This window comes from Pristiophorus japonicus, chromosome 12, assembly GCF_044704955.1.
Source record: "Pristiophorus japonicus isolate sPriJap1 chromosome 12, sPriJap1.hap1, whole genome shotgun sequence".
NCBI classification, from domain to species: Eukaryota; Metazoa; Chordata; class Chondrichthyes; family Pristiophoridae; genus Pristiophorus; species Pristiophorus japonicus.
Window position 1 is genome coordinate 12,512,561 of NC_091988.1, and position 15,178 is coordinate 12,527,738.

General features: G+C 41.7%; 1 protein-coding gene across 8 annotated transcripts in view; it reads left to right on the plus strand.

Moving 5' to 3' along the window:
• foxp1b (forkhead box P1b) overlaps positions 1-15,178 on the plus strand; it is a 551,692-nt gene that overhangs the window by 468,547 nt on the left and 67,967 nt on the right. For all 8 annotated transcript variants that reach the window (XM_070895167.1, XM_070895172.1, XM_070895168.1 and 5 more), the window contains 2 exons: positions 3,338-3,442; positions 12,117-12,204. In XM_070895167.1, the coding sequence (XP_070751268.1) occupies positions 3,338-3,442; positions 12,117-12,204 (193 nt within the window). The remainder of the gene's footprint in view (positions 1-3,337; positions 3,443-12,116; positions 12,205-15,178) is intronic.

Consider the following 15,178-nt stretch of genomic DNA (forward strand, 5'->3'; position numbering starts at 1 on the left):
GGAAATTCCATCCGGCTGCCCCTGGTCGGAAAGGCTTTATCAACTCATTACCGGTAACTGGCCTTAAAGAAGGGGCCAATTTTGGCCACATAATCTTTTAACAATAGTCCAGCATAAAACATTGAGAATTGGGATGCAGCCAGATGCCTCTTTGTAAATAACATTTGCACATCGCATCTCATGGAGAGCCATGAAGTACAATTCAGGAATACCAAGCCTATATGCATCAATCTAAAATTCTCAGCTGGTGTGCTGCTACACTGAGAGGCAGTGTTAGTATTGGAGCATTCTGTTATGCTGGGAAAATGTATTGGAAATCCAATGTGTGCTATGTAACTACAGTGTAGGCCACAAGTTTTAATAAATGATTTCCTATGCATTGAAGGTGTCAGGATTGGCCATGTTTTTGTCTGTAAAAGAAATGAAAAGTCAGGGGTTGTTTTCCTTGGGTCCTCTTGCATACTTAGCAGCTGATCATAGAGTGTCTGCGCTTGACTTCTGCATGCTCTCGGCGTTGACAGTGCAGACAGCAGAAAGAGCGTGCGGCAAACCAGTCTCACCCTCCCCTTCCCTCAACGACTATCTGTCCCACCTGTGACAGAGACTGTGGCTCTCGTATTGGACTGTTCAGCCACCAAAGAACTCACTTCAGGAGTGGAAGCAAGTCTTCCTCAATTCCGAGGGACTGCCTATGATGATGATGATGATAGAGTGTCATTGACCTGGGGACAACTCATTGACTTCACCAGGAGAGGTCCAGGAGATATACTCAGCATGGTGAAGCTTCATAAAGAAAAGGTGAACAATAATAATAGCAATCCGGTTAGGATTAACTGTCATTTCTGCATTAGGAGTAGATTGTAAGTAGTGTCATTGCAGATGAAAATATAAGTTTGCCTTTCACAGAAAGGTCAGCTGAATTTCATGCTTGAACTTGAAAGCAAAATTCTTAGGACCTTCACTATTTTTGTGATTTGTCAGTTGTGTAGCAGATGTTACAGTTGTGCCAGAGCTTCTCTGCAAGATATTTCAAATAGATCTCTGAAATATCTTTTACTAATGAAAGTCATGATGGCATTGAAATACATGAAGGGGGATGTGGTTTATCACTCAATTGAACAGAGATAACATCTGACTGTTCACCACATGACCTGGATCAATTGTGTCTTGTGACTCAGACAAGTGAAGTCAAATCGTTCTTTCAGGCTGGTTTTAACAAGAAAATGAGCAATATAGGTAAATGTAATTAATATGATATTATAAGTCCAAGTTTATTTTTAGGACCATGCTACTGTTTTAGCTTGCCCATGCGTTTCTCACTGTCTCGCCTCCCCTATCACAATTCTCCAGCATGAAGATCGGTCAACAGATTTGTGACATCATTCCATAAGATGAGCCATAATAAATACACATCCATATAAGGTGGCTGAAGGTTTACACACTTCTCTCACATGTCCCATATAGGAACGGCCCAACTTACAATTGCGGTAGGCTGGTTATGTCATTAATAGTTATTAAGGCCTGAACCTACAGTGACACATTACCAAGTCATCGGTTGCTCAGTGTAAACATAGTGATTTGTTTCTGGGGCAACATTGGGCCCAAATTTGGCCCTCCGGTTTTTTCGGCGCACTTACCTGAGGTGCGCCGACTTTCTGCTCCCAAAACGGTGCCGAAAATGTAGCTCCGTATTCTACCCGCTATGTGACCTCTCCCATGGCTTGACGCGGCACGCTCTATCCATTAGGGGGCGGAGCTAGGACCCTGCGCGAAAAACAGTGCCGGCAGCTCAACGCATGCGCACTGGAGATTTCGCGCATGCGCAGTAGCTCCTGCCCCCAGCCGGAGGTTCCTCGGAGAAATCCCTCGGAGAAGTCCCTCGGAAAAGTCCAGTGCAGTACTCTGAGAAGTCCAGCCCTTGGAGAAGTCCCTCGGAGAGAGAGTCGGTGCGTTCTCCCACCCCTAGCCCTGGCCGAAGAGCTTGTCGGTGCGTTCTCGAGGGGGTGCATTCTCGAGTCGGTGTGTTCTCCCGCCCCTATCCCCGGCCGAGTGGCCTCCCGCACCGGCCGGCCCGGCCCGCTGACTTCCCCGGCCAGGTAGGACTTGAGCTTTATTTTTTATTTATTGATGGTTGTGCTTTGTTTTGATGAGAGGCGGGGGGGCTGGGGGTGAGGAGAGTTTTGATATGAAGGTAGGACTTAAGTTTTATTTTGTATTTATTATTGATGGTTTTTATGCTTTTTGAATGTTGTTGTGAAGGTGTTTAGTGTTTTGCAAGGTGCTTCCATTTCCCCCCCCGCCCCATCTCTGGCTACCTGCGCTGATTTCTTAACTCTCCGCAAAGGTTTTCTGTGCAGCCACAAGTGGCCTCATTCGCTGGCAAAGATTAGTTTGGAGCAACTATTAGCTGTCCAAACTGGCTTAAATAGCCAAGACAGGCATTGGTGGCTGGTAACGCCCCCTTTCGGAAAAAAAACTAAACTAAAAAAATTCCTAACTAACTCACTTACACTAGCACAAATTAAATGTGCAGAATGGGGATTTTTAAGATACTCCAGAAAAATCAAGTTGCTCCAAAAAAAACAGAGCAACTCCTGGGGAAATTTGGGCCCATTGTCTTTTATCTTTGGTGTATTTGGAATAATCCTAAATGGTGTATGGCACAGCTTTGTATAAAGTTAACTTTTTTCATTGTTATTGTATTTGTAGTAAACATTACTGTAGACTATTCTAAGAAATGACCAAAGTTTGATACTAACAATAAGTGAAAGGCTGCAGTGAAGCTTGAACTCCAGTGATATGGATATAGAAATGCTGTATTGAGTACTTGTATTTGTCTCCTGTTTAGGAAGGACCGTGTAATGCATACATTGCAATGGCATGGCCTTTGTTAAAGTGACATAGCAAAATTTAATAATCAACCTTTTTTCTCATTTCTGAACTTTCAAAAGTCCATTTATTTTATTAATATAACAGTAATTTCAACTGCTGAGAGTAGATTATATGCTCATAATTTCTAAGCCTCTAAAAACACTGACATTGTGCTTGTTGAACTACACTATTGTTGTCATGCGTGGACCTCTTTTATAAAGCTCTTTGATATACCACAAGTTGCATTTATTACAGATCTCTGACAAACTGAAAAACCATATAACCGTGATATAGCATGACCTTGGATGCAACAATTCTTTATAGCACTATCCCCTTTTATAACATTTCCTTCCTATAATATTAGTTTTGTATGGCTCTTGTATGTTTTAGCCTTGTAAAGGGACTCGACTGTATATGTAGTCTCGGCTACAGCTGAAATATACATATTTTGTTTTCCCCTCTTCAGCTTATCCTATGAGGAGCACGGGTGCAATCATCCTTTATTCGGTCATGGTGTGTGTAAATGGCCAGGTTGTGAAGTAGTCTGTGAAGACTTTGGACACTTTTTAAAGTAAGTCCAATTTTGTGTTTTCATCCATTGATTGATTGATGTTTGATTAACTTAAGAATCCAGCAGATTAAAGCAGATGACCTAAATAAGATACCATCTATGATATACAGATTTACAGCAAACTTGCTTGTAAAACTGCAGAATGGCATGATGGCCTGAATCAAACTGATAGTCCTGTGTTTGTGCTGAGTATAGGATGAAGTGTGGGTGATGATCATATTGAATGGTGGTGCAGGCTCGAAGGGCCGAATGGCATACTCCTGCACCTATTTTCTATATTTTTATGAAATATTGGGAGAGGATTAAGGCAAGGTAGAGTTATACCATGCCAGTGTATTAAGGCTGATGTACACTTAAGTCAGTTTAAAAAAAAATGAACACATGCACAATTCCATAACTGTCAGTAATGGATGACACATCAAGAGAAAAAACAGATTCTGTAAGCAGTATGCATATTTATTTCCTTATTTGTTTTTTAAGCTAGCTGCAATGCTGGCTCATAAACTCTTGGTTATTAATTAACTGCCAAACATGTTGTTCCAGTTAGTTTTAGTCAATACAGTGCCAGTAAGTATTCTTATCCAGTATTATAATCAGCATTGTTTGAAAAATATTTCTTCATAGAAATTCAAACGTAAGATTCAACAGATCAGTTAATAAAGCTCTATTAATATTAATTCAGATGTTCAGTTTTTTTAAATGATATCACTGTGAGAAAGTGTCATAGTACCTAAATACAAAGTGAACTCAAAACTGCAGCTGCTTTAAACCTTTGTGAACTGCATTAGCATGTAATGGGTGTTTGGTCGTCACAGAAAATGTTCATTGTAGTCAAATAATGAAGCCACTCTTGAGTTAAGAAATTCTATGCCTGATTTTATTTAGTAATTGTTACTTGATATTCACAAAAAAATCATTCTAGTTAAGTAAACAGACCACTGTCACATTTTGGAAACTGAAAAAGTTTCAGTACTCAAATGGCTGAGAGATGAGGTAATTTTTCAGACAGTGATACAATCCCATGTGTTTTTAATACTGAAGTATACAAACAGCTTTAGAGAATGGAATGTAACACTTAAAAACAAATTACTGCCACTTGACTATTATATTTTTACATTAGCTTCCTTTAATAAAGTTTCACATAAAATAGACCCAGCTAAGATTTAAGCTGTATGGAAAATGAAAGAAAGACTCATTATGAGTGATTTTTTTGAACTTGTTTTTATTAGCTCACTGTGGCGTAGTTCAGTTGTTTGTCTAGACTATTCAAACTCAGCAAAGCATTTAAAGAAAAACTTTAATTGCAAAGAAACTTCTATTTAATGTGTTCCATGGGTATCTAGCCTTCAGAATTCTCCATGTGTGGATTCAAAACACTTCCGCATGAATTTGCAATGTTGGTGTTTTGTAATTTTAAGAAGAATATGTTAAACAACTATGTATATGGAAAAGTCAATCTGTGCAGTAAATTGTGAACCTTCCCAGCACTCATTTGATTCTTCAGAATTTTCTGAGGAGACAATTAGATAAATCATTATCTCTATGTGTACCCTTTGTTCACACTACATGACCTTTTTCCTCCCCAAAATAAGTTATTTTAAGCTATGTTCAGAGTGTGTTATGCTTCATCAGCTGCCTTGATATTATTTGAGAATGTTTTTGTGTACAAAACCAATTGTAGTACTTATTATTTTAGGATGCTTCTGCAATCCAGATTTAACAGTTGATTGGTAAACTTGTGTAAAACCTTTGGTACAGTGGTCTAAAAGGGTCAGAGTGACCCATATACCACAGTGCCCTCTAGTGATACTAGAATTAAAACGATGATAACTTACTTTTCAATTGAAGATCAATAGGTTTCTTCATGTTAATTTTTTAATTTCTTTTATTAAAATTAAATATACAGTAAACTCTCGTTTACCCGGATACGAATGGAATGGAAAACCCGCCGTAACGGAATTTAAAATATTGCGAGATTTGAGACAAAATCAGTTAGCCTGAATGTGGAGGAGTTGTGTTTCTGTGTGTGTGTCTCTGTATGGACACATGTTCAGCACCAGCAGACTGCGGTCAATTATATTGACCTCGGGAAGACGAAGTGAACGATTTTCAGGAGAAATGAATTCCAACTGATCGCTTGGTTAAGGGGCCACACTGGGAATTCCGCTGAAGAGGGGCTGGGTGAAGTTAGCTGATCTCTGCCGACGGCATCAGTTTGGATCTGTGAGTGAGGAGCTCATGGTTCTTCGTCATGTCCCGTCAGTGTGAAAGGTGGCGTGCTGGTGGGTGAGATATGAGTGGGATAGTTGTGTTGGGATGTACAATAATCACCGGCGAATGAAGAAAGTCCGATAAAACTCTTAAAATGGACGACAGAGCCCAGTCAGACAGTTCTGGATTGGCCATCCGGATCCAGAAACTGAAGGGTGGAACGGATACCCAATGGATAGAGGAAGAGTTACAGACAAATAATAACTGAATGCACAGCCTGAACAGTTCAATTAAACTTTCTGTTCCATTGTTGCAGTTAGTAAATTCGCCCTATTGGAAAATTCGTTTACCCGGAGTTGCCAAATCCGCAAACAATCCGGGTAAATGAGAGTTTACTGTAGTTTTAAAAAGTCACGGGCAAAATTAATGTTACATCTTATAGGTGAAACTTATTGGGCAAAAGAAAAATTATGGAAAAAACAGAGCATAAACTTTCACACTTGTTCACTTACTCTTTTTTACTGGTTATGACATTTAAAAAAAATCTCTTATTTTGAATAATTACTTGCAGGGCCTAATTTGAATGTGAGGCCTCGATTTCCCACCCGCACGTAGCCAGTGTGAGAGGATGGCAGGCTGCAGGTGGATAGTCCTCAGTTGCGAGGGGTCGGTCCGAGGGAGGGATCACGGGAGTGGGTCGGCAAACGCTGGGAGTGGGGTTCGGGAATCGGGTGGGGAGAGAGAGGATCGGTGGGGGACCGGCAGGCAAGCAGGGGGAGTGGTGGGGGAGTGGCCGGGGGGGGGGGGTGGGGGGAGATCGGAGTCGGCCAGGGATCGGGGGTGGGGGCACGCAGGATCAGCAGGGGGGGCCAGAGGATCATGGCTCACCCCCTCATTATCATTGGGGGGGGGGGGGGGAGATCGGAGTCGGCCAGGGATCGGGGGTGGGGGCACGCAGGATCAGCAGGGGGGGGGGCCAGAGGATCATGGCTCACCCCCTCATTATCATTGGGGGGGGGGGGGCGAGAAGGCCTGGGGAGATGATCGGAGGCCTCGTGGGTGAAGTGGGGTGGGGGGGCTCTCTGATTGTGGGGGGGGGGGGGCGGTGGTTGGGGGTGTTATGCAGAGACCCTGGATCCAGGAGGTAGATATAAAGCCACTTTCCTCCTGGATCCAGCAGTCTCCGCCTCTGTTTAACTGCCGGTTTCGCGAATTGCGTGAAACCCCTCCACAGCCAATTACATTCAAAATGGATAGGGAAAAAGAGGCTCCAAGCCTCAATACAATATTTAAATTGAGGTAATGCCCCTGGGAGCGGGTTGGTCACCTGTCCCGCCTCCGGCTTAACCGGAAGTGGTTGGAGGCGGGATCTGGTCGGGATTCACATTTTTTACAATTTAACTCCAAACTTTTTTTATAATGGGAAAATTCCAGCGTATGTGTTAGTTGGAGTAAATTGATCATTTAATACATATATATATATATATTTTTTTTTAATCCTCCTAGTGTTAAAGATAGAAGTTTCAAAACCCAGGAGATCTTGGGAGCACAAGCCTTGAATTACACTGAGCTGGTGCTGCAGGCTAGCTGAGCACAGTAGAAAGGTGATTGCAACTGAGATACAAAAAAATCGAGAAGATGGAAGGGAAAATGGGGGAGAGAAAGAAGAAAGAGAGGAGTTAGACAGGCCCAGAATTCAGCAGGAAACCGGGCATTTGGCCATTATATAAGCAGGGGAGGGGGTGTAAATAGAAATATAATTATCAGTTGCATGATGTACCTTTTCATGGTCTTGAGAGAAAATTAGGACAAATATAACTAATCATGCCAGGCGCTAACTCCACATGCAACTGAAAGAGGCCCACAGAACTACATCTCCTGGGATTCTCAAAAATCACAAGACTTTTGGAAATTGCAACTAGTTGAAAACCCTGGTGGAACTAATTAAAAGATGACATGAATTATTTTAAAGTCTGAATATATGTGGATCAAAATTGATTAAAAAAAATGAACCTGAAATATCAAGCAATGTTGATACTCTATTGTAAAGTGAAAATTCAGTTTCATTCATTGTAAACCAATGCCGCCTGTTGATTTAACAATTATAGATTATTTCTGAATTCCTCAGATTTGTTCATTTTTGTAATATTTTGTAGGCTTTTAAAATTTTGTTTAAAATCTTTTAAAGCATAAGTGTGGCCTTTAAGTCTAGCCTAAATATAGTGGAGCCTTTTATCAGCACAGTATAAATGCACTCACAAAAGAAGATTCTGTCTCAAATTTACGTAAATTAATAACCAATTCAAAAGTATCTAAAAAAAAATGACTAAAGTACTCCTGGCCATGGGACTAGAGTAGGATCTCAGTTTCAGCCAAGAAGCGTGTTATTAATAAAGGTGATTATCACAACCGTAGCGGGCACCAGATTCTGCTGGGATGATATCAATATACCGTGTTTCATGCTAAAATTGCCAAATGTATGGATAATGTACACTTTGCAATTTTAGCATGAAACAAGTTACTGGGGACTGTAATTTTGCTGTATAGCACTCAGAAATGTGAGAGTCAAAGCTCATATATGTAAACGCTAGTACGGGGGCCCTCCCTCTTTACCATATTTGAGTCATATTTTATATTGCACGATGAATCTTCCACCTAGTTCTTCAAAACCACAATTTATGCATATGTAGCAGAAGTGCATAGCTGGAAATTTTTTTATTGGTTTCCTGAAGAACAGCAGATTTTAAAGTACCTGCAATGGTTAGTCCTGTTAAAATGGGTGCTAGAATTTTGCCAGGAGGGAAGATGGGATCATACATGGCAGCTTCAAATTGGCTACAAGTTCAAGAAATAGTTTGAGACAGGGCAAACTATTTTTAATATCATTGGGTGGAGAGAGCAGCTAATATTGAAGTGAATAATTTTCAGTTTTTTTCCCCTTTGTCGGTAACCTATAAATTCAGTCCAGCTAAAATAAACACAGCAGAGTCAATCACTTGCCTCCGATTTCAACTGCTATTCCTGCCTAATCTGTCATTAAAAATAAACATGGATTAATTCTTAAATTGGAAATAATGCCTGCATTCATAAATTACAGTGATTGTTTGTAGGTATTAGCTGACTGGGAAATCCACACTTGCTAATGTGAATCCTAAAATATCTGGGGGCCGAAATTCACTGTCCCCGAAAGGACTGCTACCGCGTCAATACCGGAGTTTGGGCGGTCGACCAAAAAAAATCGATGGGCCACCGCAGTCGGATGACTTTCCCTCCCCGAGCCGTATTCAGCCCGGTGGGGGGGGGTGGGGCGCGGGATTTGAGCGGTGTGCACTTCCGCCGGAAACGGCGCGGTGAAGCCGCTGTAAAGGTAATTTTCCAGCGGAGAGCTCTGCAGCGTGCGGACCACTGGAAAGTGGCAAGGATAGGGATTGTTAGCGGCAAAAAGATCAGCCTTTGTCCGGCAGTGCCCCCGCGAGGTATTCGAGTCGGTGCTCGACGCGACCCCGCTGGAGTGTTGCCGCGATCGGGGCCCTTTGGTAGGGAAATCGTTTTATTAATTTTAGTATTTTTATGTAAGATAACAACATCCACTGTATTTATCTTTTAATAGTTTTATTAATAGTGTTTTTATTTAAGATTACAGCATCCGCTGTATTTATCTTTTAATAGTTTTATTAATTATTAGTGTTTTATTTAAGATTACAGCATCCACTGTATTTATCTTTTAATAGTTTTATTAATTGTTTTTGGCTCCATTCAACCTGCTGAGTGCTGCTCAGAGGTTTGCACATACCCCTGTATTTTTGTCTGGCTCTTTAGTGGAGGCCTGTGGGCTGCAGAGAGCTGCTGGGCAAGGTTCACCCTGAGGATGGGAGGAGCGTTGGGAGGGCAACACTTGGTCAGAAACAGGGTGGCACGCAGGAGAAGGCATTGCCGTCAGCACCGTGCAGACAGGCAGCGGGCAAGGGAGGTAGTAGCCATGATTCGTTCATTCTGCGCCAGGCCAGTGTGCCCAACATTTTCACCGGCCCGAATCAGGATTGCGATTGGCTATTTGGAGACCAGGGATCACCTCTGTCCACTTGGCTGCTCACTCCTCTGCGGAACCCCAGGACAGCGCCAGAACTTGCATACAATGACGCTCATTGTGCCACCAGATGTATCATCGAGCAGTGCATAGGCATCCTTAAGCAGAGGTTCCGGTGCCTGGACCATTCTGCTGGCACCTTGCAGTACTCTCCTCAACGGGTCTCCATCATTGTCGTGGTCTACTGCATGCTGCACAACCTGGACATCATGAGGGGACAGCCGCTGGAGATCGAGCCAGCAGTACCACCTGAGGAGGAGGAGGATCCCCGTCGCCCCAGAGCTAGGAGACCTCGATCCATCACCACCCTGGAAGGGCCGGGTGCAGACTGGCCAGCACCCTCCTGGGAGGGTGCGTCCTCACATATATGGAGGTGCCTGGCATCTTCCCTGCAATCTCCCTCCATGCATTATGTACTGGTGGTCGGCCAGGTCTCTCCACATCAGGAAACAGTATTCTTCTTCTGTCCTCCACACCGTCCATCAGTGTCTCCAGCTCCATGTCAGTGAACCTGTTTGCTCTCCTTGCTCCTCTTAAACCAGCCATCCTTCCAAACTCCTTCCCCCCTCAGGGCCTTGCTGCAAACCCTGCCCTTTAAAAAGGCCAGGGAGCAGCTGGCTCATTCGAAACCCTTACCTGCATGCTGAATTTCCCAGTGGTGATAACGCTCAAATTAAGAGAGCCACACCGCTGAAAAATCCACTTTGGAAGGATTCATTAGCGCTGGAATGCAATTGTTCACTTTTGGTGCTGAACACGGGGTGGCCCAGCCACGAAAAAATTTTGTCTCTAATGGCCACAAAAAGGTGGGGGGAGCACCAGTTTTCCAACGGGACTGAATTTCGTGCCCTTGTTGTTTCCTGCCACTGGCCATGGATACATCAAATATTTTGGGGTATTTGTTAACATTTATATCTGTATTTAGTTGAAATGTGAGGAAATCCTTTGAGATGATGGTAAACTGACTAGATGGAAGAAGGCCCAGCTTTGTCTCATGAAAGAGTCTCTATTTAGTTGGTTGTTTTATTGCAGCAATTTACATTAGCAACTGTCATTTCACTAGAAAGCTTTTGCATACACTTCATCTGAGGTTTAAAAAGTGACACATGCCAACATTCATAGTCTCTCTTTATGTCAATTCCACACTTTTATAGCCTTTTTATTTAAACCACATTTCACTGAGCTGCATTAGAGCATATTTGAATATTTCATTTCCTATTAATTATGTACTGTGACCCACGCTGTCATTACCAGAAGAGAGTGACCCATCTAATGTAACAAAGTCTGCAAAGAATTGTTGAGCATTTCTGTTGATGGGAGTAAAGTCCTGAACTGAACTGAATGGCACTGAAACCCGTGGCCAGGTGTGGTCAGTCCACTGCTATGATGTGTAGTAAATGACAGAAATGAATTTCAGAAAGCAAGCACGAACGACATTTTGCTAAACTGCCGAGCTGAGCATGAAGGCATGCTTAGTGACAGTGACCTACATGGTCATTGAAGATCTGATATAATTTATGATATATATAATATATTGGATCCATTAGTGAGCATAATGAAGTAGTGAAATGAAAGGGTATTTGTGAAATCAGTTCAAACATCCTGCTAGGATTATGATTAAATGATTAATGAAATGCTACTGCATAAGCATTTTCAAACAGTAATTCATGCAGAGGCTGATAAAAATCCTCCAATCATATTTCCTTCACATGCGAACCTTATCTCGACCATTTTATATAAATCATGAAATATGCTGTCTGCTGGCAAGGTACTTATTTAGATTAGTTATAAACGTGCAGAAAAAGGGAACATCTTCGCAGTATAAAATAATCATGCATAATTATATTCATAATTCAAGCTTGTGACAGATTCCATCTTTCTTATTCTTGTTGTCCTTTGCCTTCATTCTGGCTTCATTTGATTTCTGTTATCTTGATGACATAATTAACTGTTAAAGCTCAGAAAATAAGGAGACCTTTGCGAAGAAAAAGGTTGGTTGCTTTTTAATGGCACCAAAAGCTTTATGTGCCATACATATTCAGTCACACATTTCTGGGAGAAAATCATTTCTTGTCATTTTGGTGAATTACAAAATAGTACTTTCACAGGATGATGGGATTTTATCTTCTTTTCACGTTAAAATGTTGATTCCTGCTCATTTTTGTTGTCAGTTTTTTGGCTTGTTATCTTTTTTTTTGTAAGTCATAAAGGCCTTTATCATCAATTTTGAAATATTAAATGTCTTTTTTTAAATAAAAGGATTAAATATACACAACCGGGTAAGAGTTTTTTGATGTTTCAGGAAAGCAACAGCAGTTTTCTTGTATGTTTAAGAATGTTCATTATCTGAAGATTTCACTTTTCATTTTTTCTCAGACATCTCAACAATGAACATGCACTGGATGACAGGAGTACAGCACAGTGTCGAGTGCAGATGCAGGTTGTACAACAGCTGGAACTTCAGGTAAGTTTTTTCTGAAACCGATGCATTGACCCAATTATCCAACTGGTTTATCATGATCAAACGTCGAGAGGTAACAAGCGCACAATAACTAACATCTGTCTCAATTTAGGTTCTTAACCATAGTCAGGGGTCATTATCCTCATTCTGATAATGTATCCTCCATACTTCCTTCCATTCTATAGAACTATGAGGCAGTAGACATTCTCCAAATCTTGTTTTCTTTAAATATTTTTCCACAATCAAATACATTTCTATTCAAGTCCAATTTGCTAAGCAGGAATTTGTATAAAAGCAGAAAACCCCTACTGGGCTAGATTTTCCACTATGATCGCTATCGCCCAAAAATAGGCGATATTTCCAGCCTTAGTGCTCTTTTTTATTTTTCAGGATCGCTGGAATATCGGCCATTTTAAAAACCGCTAGTTTCACCTTTTTAATTTGGGCGATAGCCTTAGCGATGTGAAATGGGCCTTAGCGATGTGAAATGGGCCTTAGCGATGTGAAATGGGCCTTAGCGATGTGTTCAGTTGTGCGAGGCTGGCGTCCATAGCAACGGCCATTCTGCGCATGCATTTTTTTTTCAGGCAAATAACTTTTCTCACGGGGGTTGACCGAGAGAACAGGGGACCTGGTCCCATCAATAACATTATAGAACCTTTCTTTTATTCTAGCCCCTGTTGCTTTATAAAATAAAATCTATCAGCCAACTGAGGTGAACATTTGCTTCCTCATGGGATGACATACCCTAGTTCTGCTTCGACTTGTACTGTGGACCAGAGGGAGAAAAAATCCATGATTTATTAACCCTGACATTACAGCAATGTACTTGTATATAACTTTTCTCATTTTATTCTCCCATCTCTATTCTGCAGCATGTGATTAGTGATCAATACTGGTTGAGAAATTACAGGCCCCATCACTATAAATCGCTATAAATGCCCTTCATTTGTCCTCAACAAATACAAATGTGATTAGATGATTGGCAAGAGTGAAAAAGGCCCTTAAAATCGCTCCCAAATTGATTCTCCTGATAGCCTTTTACTACAGATCTCCCCGTAGTGCTGAGTTATTTCAGATTTTCTTCAGCGTATTTTTGGGCCAGCGATCATTTGGGCGAATTGTGGGCGAAATGCCGAAAGTAGTGCTCGGCGATAATCTGGGCCATAATCGGGCGCAAGTTTCCATTATAAGCACTATTCTCGGCCTTGCACGAGGATGACGTCATATTTTCTTTTAAAGTAGGCCGGGTGATGCAGCTCATTCATCAGTGCCGAAAGTTGGGCCGGCGATAAATGGCCTATAATTGGGCGCTAGTTTCTACTTTTCAGCAAATTTGGCCACTAGCCTGCATCTCAGCTCTTATATGGGCGCCAAATTGGCGATGATGTGCCGAAAGTCTCGTGCTTCATTCTTCAGTTTAATCTCTGTGGCTCCTTTCCCTGGCCTGATTCTCTTCCAATGTCAATCATTGCTTCTTATCCCTCTTGGTCACCAACAAAAGAAAACAAGGGAATACTATTCGGCGGTAAAGCTATTTCAGCCTTCATAGTGTCAATGAAAAGGTTCTATGTACACTATGATCCCTGGCCAAAGACCGCCCTAAGTGGAGGAAGTGCATCCGGGAGGGCGCTGAGCACCTCGAGTCTCGTCGCCGAGAGCATGCAGAAATCAAGCGCAGGCAGTGGAAAGAACGTGTGGCAAACCAGTCCCACACTCCCTTTCCCTCAACCACTATCTGTCCCACCTGTGACAGGACTGCGGTTCTCGTATTGGACTGTTCAGCCACCTAAGGACTCATTTTAAGAGTGGAAGCAAGTCTTCCTCGATTCCGAAGGACTGCCTATGATGATGATTTTAGTCATTGTCTTTTCATTTGCACAATGTAGGCTGAAGTGACCTAACCTAATTGTGCCAGCACCCAGGCTTGAAAAAGGATAGAACAGAAGCAAAGAAGGAAAATGGGGATGGGGTGGAGGCGCAGAGGATGGGCTGGGCAAGACAGTAAATGACAGCTTAGAGGTTCTGAGTTCAAATCCCACCATAGCAAGTACTGAATTGGTAACTTGGCACTGGGAAAAAATGACCATGAAAGCCAGTTGGTCTATGACTGTCAGAAAAAAAAAATGTCACACCTTTCTGGTTTACATGTTGCACGCTATGTGGTTGACTCTTGATACCCGCAGACCCATTAAGGATTATGCCTTGCGTGATTGGCATGTAAACACATGATAAGCTATCAGAAATATACTGCAGGTTTGAGAATTCTTGGGTCTGATATTCTTGTTTTGCTAAAAATGGGAGAAAAGCATTTAAAAAATGTTTCTACTGGTGGCAGACTTGTGGGAACAACACCGCTTTCAAGCTTATGATATGTGAGAATATGATTTTGTTCGCAGCAATGATAACGAATCAAAACACTCCTGGGATAACATTTCTGGAAGAGCTAAAAAGCCACTTATGGGATAGAGTTTCCGCTTTGGGCACAATTGGTGATCTGGGTGCAAATTGCGTCCAAAATGGCGCTAATTTTGAGAAGTATTTTTTTCCCCTCAAGTTTCCACTCAAACTCATTTGCACATTATCAGACATAAAATCTGCCATAAATCAGCATAATCCGGCAGATTTTTAGAACGTTTTAAAAAAAAATTTGCTTTAAAAAATGTTTCTTGATATATTTGTGGTAAATTGGTGCAGTTTAATTAAAATGGGTTTATCACAAAAAATATGCATTTTTAATCAGACCAACTGTGAATAACCCGATTTAAGTAACTAAATGATTTTTAAAAATATATGTACAGATCCATTTACTCGTTACATTGGTGTACAGCAGTCATTTTCGTACAAACTTTTAAATACCTATTAGTGCCCTTGCGTCCAAAAGAACCAGCTTAATTTTAAGCGCTTCCTCGAAGGCCCGCAAACGAGTGCAATGAGCGGAAACTCCCAATGATGATTAATTCGATCTGGAGGCAGG